Source organism: Chroicocephalus ridibundus, chromosome 11 (genome assembly GCF_963924245.1).
Source record: "Chroicocephalus ridibundus chromosome 11, bChrRid1.1, whole genome shotgun sequence".
NCBI lineage: Eukaryota > Metazoa > Chordata > Aves > Charadriiformes > Laridae > Chroicocephalus > Chroicocephalus ridibundus.
In genome coordinates, this window is record NC_086294.1 from 13491109 (window position 1) to 13509708 (window position 18600).

General features: G+C 50.4%; 1 protein-coding gene and 1 long non-coding RNA gene across 2 annotated transcripts; one reads left to right on the plus strand and one right to left on the minus strand.

The window, feature by feature from the left end:
- The first annotated feature begins 1477 nt into the window (after positions 1-1477).
- LOC134522141 (interleukin-5-like) lies at positions 1478-4348 on the plus strand. Its single transcript, XM_063349454.1, has 4 exons — positions 1478-1603; positions 1770-1802; positions 3881-4015; positions 4256-4348. Exons 1-4 carry the CDS (start codon positions 1478-1480, stop codon positions 4346-4348), a joined length of 387 nt encoding a protein of 128 aa, XP_063205524.1.
- Positions 4349-8319: 3971 nt separating this feature from the next.
- On the minus strand, positions 8320-12119 carry LOC134522089 (uncharacterized). The gene is made up of 3 exons (XR_010072945.1): positions 11428-12119; positions 11072-11267; positions 8320-8484 (listed from the first exon to the last, which is right to left on the minus strand). It is a non-coding gene; the product is annotated as an uncharacterized LOC134522089 (long non-coding RNA).
- Positions 12120-18600: the final 6481 nt, after the last annotated feature.

An 18600-nucleotide genomic window follows, 5' to 3' on the forward strand; every position in this document is an offset into this window, starting at 1 on the left:
GCCAGCCAAAGGGGAGAGGAGGCTTTGCCCGAAAAATCAGTATGAGTTTGTGGGAGACCAAAAGAAACGAGCTGTAAAACGCCAAAAACACAGCGGACCAAGAATGGGGCTTAATATTTTCTGCTGCGTGACTTACAAATTCAGCCCGAGGGCAACTGTTAGCTCCAGGCAGGTTCTCTGCGGAGCTCCCAGCGGTGCGCTGGCGCAGAGTCCCCGTTCCTGCAAGGATATGACCCTTGGAGTTGTGTGATGGGAAAGCTCTAGAGCTAGGCATGCAACGTGAAAGAAAGCACACTATCCCTGTTCGAGACGGCAGAGCGGGTATAGCGAGAGGGCAGCGACCAGCTTGTAGGTTAGCTTGAGTGAAGCCACACGACCGCTGCTGACTTTTGACTTCCCCAATTCAAAGTATTGAGATGTTGAGGCACTTACACGTAACTGCTGCGGCACCGGGCTGGGTGCCACGCAGAACGGGGCCAGCAGATCTGCTCCAGCCCAGCAGAAGTGGGGCCGGACCTCCTGCTACCGCTGCCCTCGCCGGAACGCGTGGGCAGAAGGCAAACGATAGCACTTTTATGAAAAAGAACACCGTTCTTTTCGAAAAAGGAATCGAAAAAGGCTTTTTTCCCAGCTTCCAGGAAAGAGGAGAAAACAAGTCACCGAGTTAATTAATTTGGCCAGATAAGAAGTCACAATGCCTTCAGTGAATGAAGGGCTTGGCCCCAACCCTTGCAAACCCGCGGGGCTCCCCCCCATGCCAGTGCCCGGCTGCGAGTGGGGCAGCGGGGGCACCATCGTCCCGGCACAAAACCAACTCCCTCCCCCCCCCGCGGAGTCCGGGCTGAGACACTCGGAGCATCCCACATCCCTCCTTCTCCAGCCAAAAGGAGCCGCTTCCCTCTCCCATCCCCAGGGCCACCCTCCCGTGCCAGGGCAGTGGCTTCTCCTGCTGTAAATTAACGAATTCCTACAGAATACATGCATTTTAACAAACTTTTGCCACAGGTAGTGCACAAAGGCTGTCATTTTCCCCTTCTAGGCAGTGCTCCACATATTTTCCATGGGGTTTTGGTGTTCTTTGTTTTGGTTTTTTTTTCTCTTACACCACAGTCTTTTTCCCTCATTATCTATCAGAAGATTGCATGCTGTTATCAGAGGAGTTCCGATTTCTAGAGAAGCGCCCTCTGCTTGGTCATGGTTTTGATCATTCGATGTTTTACTGATTCGAAAATCAAAAGGCCACAACCTTATATCTTTATGATCTACTTCTGTGGAAATGCTGATGGGGTAAGGAGTTTGCCCCAAGGTTAAGTGCCAAATTTACCGGAACCTTCCTCTTTCAGAAAATCTCAACAAATGGCCTTTTTTCTATCAGTTTAAAAAATCAACTTAAAATGCTGTTTCCCTGTAGGGAGGCCATAAAATGACAAAGGACCGGCCCAGAAGCACTTACAGGTTCTCTGAGCGCATCAGGAGGATGAAGACCCATCTCTACCTTCTTTTGCTGGCTGCAAGCATCTCTGCTGCTCCCCACATGAGCAGCGTGTCTGAACTACTGACGTTATTACAGGAGATGTGGGACTCAACGACAAAGGACAATCTGGTAAGTTCAATGGCCACATCACTAATCTAGAAATCTGACAAACTGAATCCTCTTGTTCTCAAATATTTAACTTTTCTGAAAGTCAATCTGTTTATGTGACATCTTGTTTTTGTTAGCGTTAATGACGATGATATTTGAAAGGCTTAATTGATGTACTGTTTTTCAGGCTCTGAGGATTGAAACTCCAGACAACATAGATGTAAGTGAAACCCCTTTTTTAAAAAAATAAAATTAATTTTTTCATAAATGTAGTCATTGGAAATTGAAATAGCTTAAAAATTGCTATCTCCTAAAATAGTCTGTTTGCATTTAAGGACAAACAATGACTTTAAATGTAGCTATTACAAGATATAAAATGTTATTAAAGATATTAAATGTTATCATAAGATATAAAATGTTATTTTAAAAAATTGAATGTTGAGCCAAAAAAAAATGCTGTGATATAACTGTCGCCAAGGTCAGCGATTATTCTTCTTCTATGTTTTGGTAACCTCCTGCAGAGCACACACAGAGTGATTTTCTGAATCAGCTTTTTAAGCCTGGGACAGTTAGAAAGGAAAGAACAAACTCGGTCACGTCTCTTGCTTGTCCGTCTGCAAAAATACTTCTTTTTAGTCTGCTTTGTTTAGTCTGCTTTTAGAAATGGCTTTTTATACCTTTACCATCAGTATGGGATTAAATAGTTGTATTACCATGTCTTGGCTGAAGGATTCCTTGTAATTGAGGTGTAAAGCTCCCAGCTGTGTCACTTCCCTTACACCGAAAGGGTTGTCAAGCATTGGAACCCGCTGCCCAGGGAAGGGGCTGAGGCACCATCCCTGGAGGTATTCAAAAGCCGGGCAGACGTGGTGCTTAGAGATACGGTTTAGTGATGGTTTTGTCAGTGTTATGTTGATGGTTGGCCTCAATGATCTGAAAGGTCCCTTCCAGCTGAGACAATTCTACAATTCCCTCTGGCTCCTGCCTGAAGAGCTCTGTTCCCAGGCTGGGGCTTGGGCTGGGTTGAACCCTGACGTTTTAATAAGGAAAAGAGACCCTGGAATCAGCGGTGCCAGGTGCCGTCAGCTCACTTGTCCCTTTCCCTGACGAGGTCCCCGGTGGTGCCACCGCAGGCCACCGCGCTGGTGCCTGGGGATAAGAGCTGCTTCGCTCTCACCCGCGCTTTGAATACGGGGATAACGGAGAATTTCCCCATGTTTCTGTGTTTGGTGTCGGTCAGTGTCAGAAGTGAGCAGCTTCCAGGCAAGGTCACAGGAAAAATTATCTTCCTTGTCATGCAGCATCCAGGAATGACTTGCAGGAGACCACGCGTTGGTTGAGAATGCCGTGGGCATGACGCTGGCCTTTGGCAGCTGTCTGCATTTCCTCCCACCTTCACTAATGAGTTTTTGCTTCATTTTTCATCACTCTCTTCTATTACACTTCAATCTGTTCTTACCACGGGCAGTGGTGTCCTCTCCTTCCTTCCTTCTCCATCACTTTAGCTGATCTCTTCCAAAACAGCTCGGCACTGGCGAGTGCAAACACCATCACCTTTGCCCTGCTTCCATCCCGCGGCCCCTCTGGCCACCTTGCCCAGACCACAAGGTCTTGGAGACAAAACCCAGCCACTGTTTTGTAGAAGAGGACCAGTGTGCCCAGTGCATGGCCACCATTGGGATGGGACAAGGGCTGTGAGACGAGAGTGTGACCATTGTCCCCACCTCTCCTGGGAGGCAGATGTCAGCCGTCACAGAGGTTAATGCTTGGAGTAGTGTCAGGTTCATCTATTTTCTCTCTCTCGTGTTCAGACAGCTCTAGCTTCTGGCACAGAAAGCATCTCATATCCAAACTGAAGAGGCGAACCAGAATTATCTGCTGACACGAGCAGATGTAAGAAATCAAACCATTCTTCAGATGGCTGCAGAAGAGATAGAACCAAGTCTTGAAATAATTATATGGTTCCTCTGGACATTACAAAACATATCCTAGCAGAAACTATCACCTGCCAGGCTTCTGTCTGCAGAGTAAGATGTCCCTGCTTATGGCAGGGGGTTGGACGAGGTGACCTTTAAAGGTCCCTTCCAGCCCAACACATTCTATGATTCTAAATGAATGTGCACATCAGTTAAGCACGCTTGCTTAAGTGTTTGCAAATATAAGCCCAAAAGTCAATACCAATTCATTCCCACCCAGGCAGCCGGATGTAATGCAAGATGAGTTTTAATAAACTTATTGTAGCTGTAGCTCACGGTTACCAATTCTTGTATCTCAGTTTTGCTGTTTCTTCCATCTTAGGATGTGAATTGTGTCAGCACAATCTTTGAAGGAACAGAACAGCTGAAACATAATCCAGCTATGAAGAAATTCAGTGTTTTTTTCCACAAATTTGAAAGACTGAAGAAGTTTCTTGCACCAAACCTGGCCAAAGAGGTAGGAATTTATTTCTTGTGTATCAGAGATCATGCAGCAGAGATGTAATAAAATTTCACATTTCTACCTTTCCCTTGCTCTGCAAGGCCTGCAGCTTGACTCACCTCTGAAAAAAGGATTTGTATGTGTGATCAGCATATTTAAGGTTTAAGGAAAATCATATCAGATGATTTCAAGATGAAAAAGCTCTACATAATGGTTAAATACTAAGTAATTTCATTTTCTTGTTTGACTTTTCAGGGGAAATGTGATACAGAAAGAAAGACTGCAAGAATGTTCATAGAAAAGCTGATGACGTTCATCCGAAAAGCATCAAAAAATGCAAGAGCGTAGAGTTATAAGTTTCTAGAATAGCTATAAATTTAAACAAGCAGTAAAATGTAGATTTGTTTTAAAAGTACCCTTTCTTCGTGTTAAAACGTGGCAGGGCACATCTTCAGTTTCAGCAGTATTGTTCCAGTTTGTGTTTGACATGTAATCTCTGAAAGTATCAATGGCGAAATGACACCTGTATTTCCAGATGAAAATTTAAACCCTCGACAAAGCAAATCATGTAGGGGACGATGGAAGGACCTGACTAAGCAGAAAACTCTTGGGTTTATCCTGAAAAGGTCAAGTCAACTTCTGAACAGTCACAGCGAGACTGAAGGCAGAGGGATGCGAATGAAAGCGGGGGGGTCACCCAACGCGCCTCAACTGAGCATCGCCTGGCCCCCGGGGTTTCGCAAGCTCCAACTCCGTGGACCAGTTTCGGGGCCGGGGCGGGGGGGCGGGCATTCACTCTAGCAATGGAGGTTTGGGGAATCTTCTAACTTTTCACGTGTAAGGTCAAATTTCTGCTGGAAAGTTTTGCTGGTGTCGCACAACCTCAGCGCAACGGGTATTATTCTCGATAGCACATCTGGAAGAACGAGAACCCCCGTACAGACCGTTAAACCAGCACACAACGGACGCTGCTGAAAGAGGTGATTTAGCTCAGGGAACTGCTAGGGCTGTGCTGGGAAAATCTCAGCATTGTAATAGCCATCTACCATACAGAGGATTAATCAATATAATTTTACGAGCAAAACTTTTCCAGCACGGAGCTGGCTTTGCCTCTGCTTTGAAGCCAGATGAGGAAGCACAGCAAAAGTCATATTCACCCAATATTCCACCTCTTGAGCTCTGCCTGCGCTTCTCTATGTTTATGTGTATCACTGATCAGCAAGGCGTACAAGAACATTGCGCTCAGACGTGTAGGATCACCTGGATTTCGTATGCTTAGCACCCCGTCCAAGATCTTCCACAACCACTGAGAAACGTCCTGAGATTTCCCTCTGCCTGCAGCTTTGGGGCGTCAGGGTAAATTTGGCAGCTAAGGATTTGTAAGGCCATCTGGCACATGCCACTTAGAGAACTGATGTTTTTTTCTAAAGCTAACTGTGACAATAAGAATGTTTAGATCAGTATGAATTTATTTCTATGGTGTCAATTAAATTATATTTAATTTTATAGATGTAGGTATTTTGGAGAAAATATTTATTCTGTATTTTTACTATTTTTAATAAAGTGAATAAATGTTTGTCTCTGCTTTTTTTTTTCCCCCCAAAAAAATTTCTTCTGAGCTATTTCCACACTTGAGCAAATCTAGTTATTGTAAAATCTCTGATGGCCAAGGGAATGAGATCCTTGAGGTGAATGAGTGAGTGTATTGCTAGAAGCTATTTCTAATTAAAACCCAGGGAGACATTTAAAGTGCACACCTCTGTGATGGAGCTGAGCTTGTGTGTTCAGTTTTGCTTGAGCAGAGCTGTTGAGGAGCCCCTGGTAGAACATGGACTGATGGGCCACGGAGACCGAAGTGGCTGGTCATGGGGAAGGCGACTGGTCGTTCTCCCTCCTTTTCAACAACTAAAACAGAAGGGGGGAGCATCCACGCAACAGTCCAACTGCAGAACTTGCTCCAGCCTACGTAAAATAAATACCTTTTTATCAATAAGTGAGCATCTCCTCAGATTTGCAACAGAAATTACAGCCCTTGCCCTTCACAAATAAACATTGGCAAAGAAAGTACCTTTGGTGAAAAATGCTTTCACCCTCCCGGAAGCAGGAGGCTGCCATGATGAGAGCATCCCCCGAGCCGGGATCCACACCTCCGGAGCCCCCAGCGAAGCAGGACCCCCACCAGCACCAAAATGCCGTAACCGACCTCGATTGCTCTTGTAGCTCAAAACAAAATCCCAATCTGCGTAACCCCCGGGTGATAGCTTCCGCATGTTGCAGTCTGCTTGTTAAAAATATTGGAAATCGGATGTTGTAATGAAAAAGATGGAATAAAGCAGGGGACGCAGAAGCTGGATGCTGGCCAAAGGTTCCTCCCGCGCTAATTGTACGTCATCCAGAGCGAGCGCAGCCCTCCCCGGCCCTGCAGAGGGTTTTAGATACCCAGGTACGACCAGCACTCCAAGCAGGCAGGGAAAATTAATAGCAATTAGAAATGATTAGGGAAAAAAAAGAAAAACAAAACAAAAAAAGACCCAGAAGAGATTTTTCAGCATTTTGGTCTGAATTGGGATAAGACAAATTATCTAAATATTTAACATGAACAAAAACTAAGGCAGTGGGGGGGTCGCCGGGCAGGCAGGCAGCACCATGGGCTTGCTGTGCCCTCCAGCGTTACGGCGGGGATGCCCATGGTACACGAACCTGCATTTACTTCTTTCAGTTTGGGCTGTGCCCAGCCTGGGACATGAGCTCCCACTGCCGGGTGTCCCTGGGGAGGCTGAAAAATAATTTATGCCTTTTTTTTTTTTTTTTAATTGTTCCTTAGTCTCTTTTTGTTTGCACAATGGTGATTCTGCCTTTAATCTGCCTTTTATCTGCCAAGTGACCACCTGGATGCCATTTGGAGACAGTTTCAGTCTTCTGAAGATGCTTTCCAGCTTGGAATGCTCTCCCCTGCCCTGCTGCATAGTTTTTTCTGCATTTCTTTCACATTTTCTCAAGATATTTTGGTAGATATGGACTTGTACACTGACTTCAAAATATATGTGTTTAAACAGCTTCCTGACCGCCTGCAAAAATTTGGGCACAAACAGATGAAATAAATGGTTCTGATTCTTGTATCAGCTCCTAGAAAGCACAGTAGGCTGGATAACGGTCGGATGGTTTGCAAAACAGCCCGAAACAGGCTTATGAATAAAATAAAATAAATAAAATCTGGCACACAGCCTGACATGAGCAGAGCATGGAGGAGGCAGGACACCGGTAATACTGTCACTCTGTTACACTGTGCCAGGTATATTTAAAATCCCATTATTAACCTGGTATCACCTACCTTCATCCCAAATTTCATTCTTCACTGCAGGAACGGCTCCGATTTCAGCTGGAAAACACAAAGCAGAGCTCCAGAGAAACGCTTGGGCTGCCTTATAGATGGGTTTCCTTTAGCTCCCTGGATGATGGTTGCATTTTTTGCTATAAGTATCCCAGTGTAAATTAACTCTTTCTTAAAAAAAAAAAAGTTTTAAACATAGGAGAAAGGAATGAGAAGAAAACTGAAAAGAGATTTTTGGTGAGAAAGAGAGGTGGGTTCCTCCAGTCTCCTTCTAATTACAGAAAAAGCTTCCTGCAAAACTTACCGATTTTAACATCGTAAAAGAAGCAGCCTAGCATCTGAGCTGGCAGTCACAGTGTTTCCAAACTCTTGATCACATTTTTTCTGAATTTCCCGAGTCTCACATGTCCCGATGCAACATGTCAGCTTCACTGCTCCTTTTTCGGGTGCTTCCCCAGAGATCTTCGCGGAAGCAGGGGCGAGAATCCTGCGATACCAGAACAAATCTGCAGAAGTAAAACATGCTCTTGTCACATCAATACCCATTTTCCCAGTGTTTCCAAGTGTTATCAGACAACTTTTGTAATGGAAAAATACAGTTTTTCACATTACGGCTCCATAAGATGGGGGGAGCCAGCACAGTTGCTGGTGAAACAAGGATTAATCAGCAAAATTATTTACAAATTATTTGTGCAGACAATGATCTGTAAGACTTTTTTGCTAAAGGAGGAGCTGCTGCCCGAGCATTCACGCACCAGTCATGGTGTCACACACACACACGCTCTTGGGTGCGCTCCCTTCTTCTTCAGGCTCAACCCGCGGTTTCCTGCGGCAGTCTCAGGCGGCAGATTTTATAAAATAATTAATTTAATTGAGATTAATAAGCAGCAGCAAGGACAGCCCAGGCTGGGTGCCTCCAAAGAGAGAAATCCCTGGGCAATGACACCCTTGTGATCCCTCCACCTCCCCCGCACGTGCCCTTCATACGCTGTTCACATGTCTTTTAGTCCAAAGGTGATTTTTGGTCTGGGGTCTTGTAACATCTTGTCAGATTCTTTTCCTGTGTCCACTCTTGCCTTGTTGATCTGCATTTTCAGATGTCGGTTGGAGCCTCCGTATCTTCTGGTTCACCCGCCTTGTGCACCCACACTCCCTGGAGAACGGAAGAGTCCCAGAGTTGGGAAAAACCCTACCAGAACATCAGGGTGATATCAGCATCTTCCCATACTAAAAGACACAGACTGAAAGACACAGCACTGTACCAGCTGCTAGGAAAATTACTAAGAAAAATAACTCCATTGCAGCCTAAAGGCTCTGGCAAATCGAGCTACTCCTGCCAAGTAAAGCCGGGCATACAACCCAAATCACACCATATTATAAATCTAAGTATTTTATTCTAATTAAAACTTACTTATTTACATTAAACGAGTAATATCCCTCAACATCTTCCCCTCCCTGGCAGCCCCCCGGCCTCCCAACCGGAGCAGCCTCCCGTGGGGGAGCAGAGCCGGGCGGCCGGGGCTACCGGCAGGTGGCAGCGGGCGACCAGAAATGCGACCCTGACCGTGGCTGCCGGGCGAGGGGTGGGCAGGAGCCCCCCCAGACGGGGAGGGGGTCCCTCCGGGCTGTGCGGGGCCGCCGGCGCGTTCGGAAAACGAACGACTGAAGGCTGAGAGAGCTGGGGGGGTTCAGCCTGGAGAAGAGAAGGCTCCGGGGAGACCTCGGAGCCCCTTCCAGTCCCTCAAGGGGCTCCAGGAGAGCTGGGGAGGGACTCACAGCACCGCTGCAGCCTGGAAAAGCAAAAGGCTGTTTCTGAGTAGTACTCCGTAAGACGTACAGACAGCCCAGAAAAATGCCAAGCACAGCACAAGAAAACCTCCAAAAGAAGCTCCTAATGACACCAGATCTTTTAATAAGTTAGGCTTTCCCATATTTTTATTATTTTCTCTATTATTTTTTATTTTCCATGTTATTTTTTATTATCCCTTAAAGAGATCGCGTGCAGAGATGTGGACAGGATGCTATGCCAGCACAGGAGACTGTTCTCACCATATTTTCACATAGCTACCATGCTTCTTTTAATTCCTGCTACCTCTTATTCAATTAACTGTTCCTGCAAGGCAGGTGAACGCTATTATAGCCCTGTCCCTGGCTGCAGGTGGAGCAATGAACCCGCTCCAAGCAGAATCTGGCCCAGTGCTCAGATGCACTGGATCGGTCTCCCCGGCTCCAGCCTCCGCGCCCAAGCACTTGCATGAGGGAGATGGTCCTCGGGGCGATGCCCAGGCATGTCCTGAGAGCTCAGCCCAGTTATGTTTGTTACAACTAAGAAAAAAAGGCAAAGGAAGGAAAAAAACCATTTCTTCCCTTGTCTACCCGCATTTTCGTTCTATGAAGGAATGTCACGGTGGTGCTCCTCTAAGGCAACCGCCCCATTTCTCAGCGATTCTGATTTCTGAGATGAGACGAAGTCCCGTTGGTGTTCAGTACAGAACACTCCCTGCCTCCCGCAGCCTGCCTGGTGCCCACGCTGCCGCGCCGGAACCACGGCAGCCCCAGAGGAGAGCAGTGCTGGGGGGATGCCAGCCACCGCATTCATCCCCACAAACCTTCTCCCTCAGGTGTAACTGGAGCAGGAAGGATGCGGCTCCTGAAAATATAAAGTCACTGAGTAGAAAACAAGGGGGCATGAGCATAATACAACCCCTCAATACAATCATGGCATAACAGTTAAATAAAGGCAAAGGAATAATTACTGCGAAGATGCCAGGTCAGATTTCATTGGGTTTCGTCATCATTCGCTTCCCGAGGGCTGGAAAGGTGGAGAAAAGGAAAGGCCTGAGCAGCCACCAGCTGTGCACAGCTATGGAAAACACCACCGCAATGACAAGAAATGAGTGTGTAAAAAAATTTAAAAGGTCGCGATAAAACTACCTGCGACAACGACAACAAACCACTCTATATCACTTAATACGAGTCGAGCGGGACAAGTTGAGTATCACTCCAAGAAACGGGATTTTTTAAACTTTAAAGCATCCAGCAGCTCTGCCTGGAAAGCAGCCTGCTGGGCATCCTGCCCCCACATACCTGCCCCCCGCCCCCGTCCACCTGGATTCTTTTTCAGATGTAAACAGTTCCACCTATATTTTAGATATTAACTTTGACTTTACACAGAAAGTTGCAAATAATAGTCTTTTCTAGCATGCACGGGAAAAATCAGCATATACGTAACATAAAACAACACTTTTTTTCCTTAATTAACCTTTTAATACTTTACTTTTATACTTTAATTGACCCTGGTATGTATTACTCATTTCCAGAGAGTAATTCTCTATTTTTTATTACTATTATTTCTGCTGCAAATACAGACGGTGTCTATAAAATGTTGGTTTCAGAAGCCCTGGGTGGCTTGGAGAGGGTGTCGGCCACAGACTCTTCCAAGAGGGACCTCCCCAAGCACAGCTGGGATCTGTGCTGCCTTCTCTGCCTGTCACTGGAGCAGGGACATCCCTTCCCACCTCCCCATCACCTCCTGGTCCAGCTTGGCCCTGCCGGGCTGACCATCAGCTGCAAGCCCCAGACAAGACACCTACGTTCTTCAGCCATGGGGACTCCAGCCACCAGCTCTTGCTGGGGAGCCTCTGTCACCTCCTTGCTGTCACAGGACAGCCCAGCAATGGGGAGACAGAGAAAACTCTTCCATCGCGGGTCAAACACAGTGGCTGACCACTCCAACCCACCTGAAAGCCAGCTGGTGTTTTGCAGACGTTGTGCTCCTTGTTGATCTTCCAGAACACAATTAACCAGCAAAAAATCCAACCTCTGGGATGTATCCTGTGGGTACGGCAGCCCCCGCGGAGCTGTGAACCTGGCTGAAGGCTGCGCCCTCCAGGCGGTGAACCATCAACACCAGCCTCCATCTGCCAAGGGGGGGTTCTGGGGGAGATGGAGCACAGCTGACACCACAGTGGGTCGGGGGTACCCGGAGGAAGAGGGCACGGGGAGAGGGAAGTGCCAGCGGGGTCCCATAGAACCGGCATAATGGAGTCAAGGGACACGACCCGCATGCATGGATTTGGTCTATAAAGGTTTTTACCAGCATCTTTATTTTGGGGAACTCGCAAGACCTCCCCAGTTCTTTCTGGCCGGAAAGCTCCATTTCTCCGAGAAACAAGTGAAGACGCCCAGAGTTTTCTCAGCACCTCCCCCGGCCGGGGACAGGGACCCCGCAACCGCCACCCCCGGGCACCCACCGGCGGCTTTGCTCCAATTCCACCTGTAATTTCACCTTCCTGAAATAAGCAGAGATTTGTGAGACAAATTAGAGGCGCCAGATAACGACCCGCCGTAGCGCAGAGGGTTGTGGGGGTAATTAATCAGCTCATTAGCGGCGCAGCAGCCAGCGGCGGGGGCGGGCACACCGGTGCTGCTGGCACCGCTCAAACCCAACGGCTGCTCGGGGCGTTTTGTTGTTGTTTGGTCGGTTTTTGGGTTGTTCGCGGGGTTTTTTGGCTCGCCCGGGGGGCAGCGGATGGCCGCGGTGCCGGTGACGCCCCCCCGGGGCACAGTGCACATCCCGGTGCCTCGAGGGGGTTTTCCCGGCGCGGGCGGGTTTTCCCGGGGTGGGGGGGACCAGCTGGAATTCCCGGCGCATTCCTGCCCCTGACTCACGGCCCGGCCCGGCCTTCCCCCGGCCCCCCCCCGCCCGGGCCCCAGCCGCCCCCCCGGGTGTGGCGCCCCCCCGCGGTCTCGCGTGGCCCCACCGATTCCCGGAAGCGGCTCGCGCCGCCCGCGCCGCTCCCGCTGCGGGAAACCGAAACTCGCCGGCGGCGGCGAGGGGAGGAAGGAGGACACGACGCGGGAGGCGGGGCCCGGGGGCACCGGCTGCGCTCGCGGCCGGGCCGCGGTTTGGGGAGGAACAGGGTGAATCCGTTCTGCCAAAGGACATCAATAAAGAAATAGGGTGCGAACAGCCGGCAACGGCAAAAGCCCCACCCCAGGCAAAAAAAAAAAAGGGGGGGGGGGGGGGAAAGAGGGGGTGGACAAAAAAAGGGGGGGGCAGAAAAAAAAGGGGGGGAGGAGGGCAAAGAAGGGGGGAAGTAGGGCAAAAAAAAGGGGGGGCAAAAAAAAAAGGGGGTGAGAAAAAGGGGGGAAAAAAAAAGGGGGTTGAGAAAAAGGGGGAAAAAAAAAAGGGGGTTGAGAAAAAGGGGGGAAAAAAAAAGGGGGGTTGAGAAAAAGGGCAGGAGGAGCAGCCTGAGCCCCCCCACTCACTGCCCTTCCCCAGCCCCACTTGGAGCCCCACTGTCACCAGGAAGGGACCGGGTCTGCCCGGGCGGGGGCCCAGCGGCCCCCCCAAAGTGCGGACTTGCCACTTGCCCCAGCAGCGCCTCGCCAGCCCCGGCCAGACGGGAACTTCTCCATTCCAGACCGAAAAGTCAGCGATTCTGCGAGGGAACCCAGCAGGGAGTCACATGCTGCGGGGCATCGCTGCCACCCACGGCGGGGGCGTAGGGAGCAAACACGGGTGGCATGGTCTCTCCTGCCCTCCCCAAAGGAGGCGAGGGTGGCTGTGTGGCGGGGACGGCCACCCTGCTCTGAGATTTCAGCCACAGAAGGTGAATCGGTGGCTGGCGGTCTCCAGTGGGGCATCAGAAGATGTTAAAAAACAATAATTAAAAAAAAAAAAAAAAATCTGTGCTTCTTTCAGAAGAAATCACTCACTCCCATGAGACCCCCCCTGCAGTGCTGCCTCCAGCTCTGGGGCACCAACAGCAGAAGGACACGGAGCTGTTGGAGCGGGGCCAGAGGAGGCCCCGGAGATGCTGGGAGGGCTGGAGCCCCTCTGCTGTGAGGACAGGCTGAGAGAGCTGGGGGGGTTCAGCCTGGAGAAGAGAAGGCTCCGGGGAGACCTTGGAGCCCCTTCCAGTCCCTCAAGGGGCTCCAGGAAAGCTGGGGAGGGACTCTGGAGCAGGGAGGGGAGCCATAGGATGAGGGGGAACAGTTTTACACTGAAAGAGGGGAGATTTAGATGAGATCTCAGGAAGAAATTCTTTGCTGTGAGGGTGGTGAGCCCCTGGCCCAGGTTGCCCAGAGAAGCTGTGGCTGCCCCATCCCTGGAGGTGTTCAAGGCCAGGTTGGACGGGGCTTGGAGCAACCTGGTGTGGTGGGAGGTGTCCCTGCTCAGGGCAGGGGGTGGCACTGGGTGGGCTTTAAGGTCCCTTCCAACCCAAACCAGTCTATGAAATCACACCTGTTTGACAGGGGAAGGTGATGCATTTGTACAGGGGACCCACATGGGACAGCCATTCCCTGCAAGGTGTCCCCTTGCCCTGGGTGTCACACCTGGCTGGCGGGTGCTGTTTCAGGGTGTCCCTCCATTCCTCAGTGTAGAAAAGGATGCGAGGGGTCCTTGGCCCTGCCACAGACCCACCGATGTCCCTCCAGCACATGGGACATGGTCATCCGAACTACGACAAGCTCTCCGACGTCCAGCTGGGCACGTCCCTTAGCTTTTCCCTTTTCAGGGGAAAGGCCAGCACACACAGCACCCCCTTTTACAGTGTCTAAAAGCAATGCCCGAAAGTGACATTATTTTAAAATTATTTTAAATAATTATTTTAAAATTGCATTGTTATCAAATAAGGCTGCTGTTCTCACCTGTGGTCTATATTTGGAGAGAGATGTTTACAGTCAGCATGAAGGTTAATAGCCAATAAATAATAATAAACAAAACAGGGAATAAGACTCAAATATTTTAACATCTGTTGCTTGCAGCACAACATTTTCACTATTTGCTGAGGTCGCCCTATGAGGTCCTCGATACCAACCTGCCCTGGTCCCCTCCCAGTGCCTCCCAGCACAACCCGGGCTCCTGTCCTGCCGCAGGACCTAGCTCAGGCTGGGTGCCAGCCACCATCCCAGCACATCCCGCCTTCGCTGCCCCGTCCCTTGGCTCCCAACGGTGCTAACGTGACAAGCCCAGCAGCGCTTTTTCAGCATCTCCAAGGGCTTCCTTTTTTGGCAGCGCCCTTGCACAAGGCTGGGATGGAGCATTTCAAACACCCCGAGGCAGAGCAGAGGTGACACACTCAGGGGTCACCGCACTGCAGCCTCCGCACCAAGACGGCTTTTCCTGAAGAGTTACAGTAAGGTCCCATGGTGTCCCTGCCTCTGTGCTCGCAGGTACCCTGGCCCTCTCCAGCTGTCAGGCTCGGCCGGTCGGCAACAGCGCGGTGCAGGCGGGAGCTCCATGGGTGCAGTAGTGTGGAGAGGGTGGGCAGGAGGCGGGTGGTGGCCCTGATGAGCCCCCAGCCCAAGCATGGTGCGAGCGGGACCTTGCCTACGCCTGCGATGGGCTGGAGGCACAGCACCACGCGGCCGCTGGCTCTGCTGGCCTGTCCTTCCCCTTCCCACAGCTGGGAAGTTCGGCACCTTTTCCCATCAGTCCAGGAAAGAGAAAACCCTCCCAGCTCAGAGCCAGGCAAGAAGCACAGCCAGCCTTGCCCACAGTGTGCCGCTTGTCCTGCGGGCTGCGGCTCCCTTTGGCTTCACTCCTGCTCTTCAGGTGGCCGCTTGGGTGAGTGGGTTCATCCAGAGCTGTTACCTTCAGGCGGATACTCTAAGGGCATGTAAGAAAATAAACCTTTAGCACCCAACTCACCTCATTTTTCTACCGTCATCAGCCTCAGCTGCATCGGTGGGACTTCAGCAGTGTGAAATGAATGGATGCCCCATTCAGCTTCACATGGGTCAGCTACCAGGATGCCCAGGCACCTCGGGACAGCATTGCCCCACTGCTGCCCCTGGCTGGGCTGGCAGAGCAGCTCAGCCATGGCCATGACCCACAGGCACCGAGAGAGAACCCCCCTCTCTCTGACCTTTGGCAGGGAGGCTCATAGGCTGTTGCAGGTCTGCACCCTCGTTAGGCAAACTCATCACAGCTGCCAGGTGCCTGCAGCTCACAGGGCTTTCCTTGGCAAATAGGTCGTGAAAGGTCCACATCCTCCTGCAAGGTTGAGGGAAAAGTAAAGAGTGGGGGAAGTCCGGGGACACAAATCAAATTCTTGGAATTTCCTTTTTTCCCACCAAACCAAGCCCAGAAGCTCATTTTGGTTTAGTTTAATAATTCACCGTGCCATCAGTGGGGAGAATTGAATTGATTTTGGGTCCTGAGATAGGTCTGTCCAGTTCCAGGAAACCGTAAACGGCCCATCCCAGGATATATTTATTGTAGCCTATGGATCAGAGCGTTTGCTAGTATTACCTCATGCCATCTGGGCAGAGTTTCAACATTGCTGATATTATTCATTCTCCTGCATGTGCTTCAACCAAACTTCCTTTTTGTAAGAGAGGCATTTATAAGAAATGGAAACAGCTCGCAGCAAGTCCTGCACTCTCAGGGCTACCAACTGAGAAGCAGCTATTTATTTTTTTTTTGGCTTTTAGCGGTTTTTGAGGCTGGCACTCCATCTCTGCTCCTCGAGTCTGCCCTGCATTAACCCCTCTCAGCCCAGAGAGCCCAGGAGGGACGTGCGCTGGCATGAGGCTGTGACAGTTTTCGGTACTCGTTAGCAGGCAACCGTGGCATTCCCCAGGTGACGGTGAATGCTCCGCACCCATTTTGTATGCCCCAGTTAGCCATGCTGAAAAGAAATAATCATTTCTGAGTGTGATGGGGAAAGGGGAGGAAGGCAAGTGGGGGAGAAAGTGACAAAGGGTTTGCATTAGAGCGGGTTTGTCCCAAAACAGGTAGAAAGGAGGAACAAACCCCCAGCAGAGCGGGGTGTGGAAGGACTGTTGAGTGCTGGTGGGCATGGAGAGGTCACGATACAGCGATGGAAGGAAGCAGCCAGGGCCCGCGAGGAAGCAGATAAGAGGCTCTCTCTCGCGGTGGTCCCGCTCTTCCCCTCCGCAAACCCCTGCTCCATCCTGTGGCTGTTCACTCCCCCCACCCAAATACTGCCCGGGCATGCAGACCTTGGCTCCGCTCCCTCCCAGGGCTCGCTGCCATCTGCCAGAGGCAGCTTTCTGTGGCAGCCCCCATCCCCATCTCCCCATGTTCCCATCCCCCCCTCCTTCTCCCCATCTCCCCACCTCCCCTCTCCCACCTCCCCCTCTCCCACTCTTCCCATCTCCCATCTCCCCATCTTCTATCTCCCATCTCCCACCTCCCCATATCCCCTCTCCCCAACTCCCCATCTCCCATCTGCCAGTCTCCCCATCACTGGAGCAGGGATTCCCCGCTTCTCCCCAGCTTCTCCACTGGTTGGATTCAGAGTCCCGGGGCAGAAAAACCTTCAAAGCAAAGACAGCCATCAACACTTGACATTGAGCTCAAGCTCTTTCCCCCCAAGACCAAGACACCTTCGGGATTTACAACTTGAGGATCATTTGCCCTTTCCACACCTCGTGGAGCGCAGGGCCGGTGCCTTTGCTGCATGGCATGTGCAGTAAACGAGGTGCTACGGGGCATCCCCGCCCTGCCGCACACACCCCCATGCTCCTGCAGCATCGCCTCCCGTGAGGGAAGGGCAATCTACCTCCTGCTCGGCTTGGAAGGGAGGCCTGGGCTGGGAAGTTATCAGAAAGCTGAGTGATAGACTCCTATGCTGCTGCTCCGGCAAACCTGGAGGTGGACATGGCTCGGGAGTGTGCAGCCGCCTCTGCAACAGCTTTTGCACTGGAGTGTGCTGGTTTTCTCCCCTTCACTCCCCAGCTCCTCAGAAAGTATTTCTGGATGTTCAGAGCCCTGTTTGCCTGGGGGTTACCCCCGCGTTTGCCTGGGGGTAAAGCATGGAAGGTCTCATGGAAGGTCTCATCCCCACAATGGAGGAGCATCGCAGAGACAGGTGGAAAAGACGCTGCTTTTGCACTGCCAGAAAAGCAGCCTGCTCTGGGCAGTCCTGGCTCCAGGCTGGGCACCCACGGGCAAGAACGTTTGTGCCACTTGTCACTGGGGGGGGACAGCTGGGCCTTCAGCTGGAGGCAGCAGGCTGGGCTGGCGGGGAACAGCACCGCCGGCTGGGCACTGCCCGTTCCGCTGCACACGCCGTTCAGTATTAACCACCGTTTGTTTCACACAGCACAGGAGCGAAGGCATCTTGAGCTGCTTTTTATAGCAGATTAACCAACCGTGGCAGCAAAGACAGGGAACAAAGGACCACCTTGGAGCAAGTGTGCCCAGTTCCTAACCCTCCTTTCTCGTGGGCATCGCCAGGGTCTCTGCGGCCGGTGCCACGCGGTTCCTGCTTTTTAGCATTACTTGAAATACAGTCTTCCTAAAAGCACCTTATTTCAGGGCACTGCTGACGGAGACAGAGAGGTGCATGTTACCGAATAACAAATACCACTTGCTGGAGCATCAGTTGGGGATTTGGTTTTATTTTAAATAAAAATGTTATTAAATATTTCCTCTGCATTAGGAAAACAAGCCCAGACTTGGGATCTCCCTGGATCGGGTAAACGTGATCAAATATTTTAGCCATCTGTTTCTCCGTGTCTCAATTTACCATTAAACCAAGAGAACGGGCAAATCACAGGGGTAATACTGAAAAGGGGGGAGGTTAAGGGAGTTGAGAGCCAAAAGGAGGTAAGAAGGCTGTGAAATAAAGCTGGAGCAGGGCTGCAACTCTGCAGAGTGTCAGAGATGGTGGCGTTCATGGCAGCTCTTGCTGGGTGATAACCTGGGTGGAGCAGAACAGGTTTATGGCCAACCATTTATTGACTCCTTGAGGTGCATGGATTATTCCTTCTTCATACTTTTATACAAGTACATGGCAAATTTAGGTGCATATTCTTGCTACATTGCTGAAACAGCAGTGGTATAGCGGTATACATGGGAGGAAGGAGTCAGTTTTGTGAGGAGAAGGATTTGTAACCGTGGCGTAAAGTGTAAGGAGAACCCGACACACAATAACATGGGTAAGAGACAACTTGTTATTTCCTTGTTTCAGCCCAGAGATAACAAAGAAGCAAACAAACACAAGGCATCCCAGCTTGGGCAGGTCATGTTCCATGGAAACCTGCTGTGCAGATATGGGAAAGAGCACGGATATACATGTCAATTAAGTTCCACTGAGTAGGATCTCTGTGGGCTGAAGCCAGAGCAAAGAAGTGGAGGTTTAGGGCTGGGACTGTTAACCTCCCTTTGTGCGTTTCTATTCTAGGTCTATGGGTCTGTCACCGGGTGCCATTTCCTGGCAATGAGACATACTAAAACCAGCCAGTAAGGATCATAGCAGTGCTGAACTCATATATCAAACAAGCCACC

Coding starts and splice junctions, on each gene's coding strand:
- LOC134522141 (XM_063349454.1), top strand. CDS start 1,478: ATGAAGACCCATCTCTACCTTCTTTTGCTGGCTGCAAGCATCTCTGCT. Junction 1,604..1,769: donor CAACGACAAAGGACAATCTG/GTAAGTTCAATG, acceptor ACTGTTTTTCAG/GCTCTGAGGATTGAAACTCC. Junction 4,016..4,255: donor CACCAAACCTGGCCAAAGAG/GTAGGAATTTAT, acceptor TTGACTTTTCAG/GGGAAATGTGATACAGAAAG.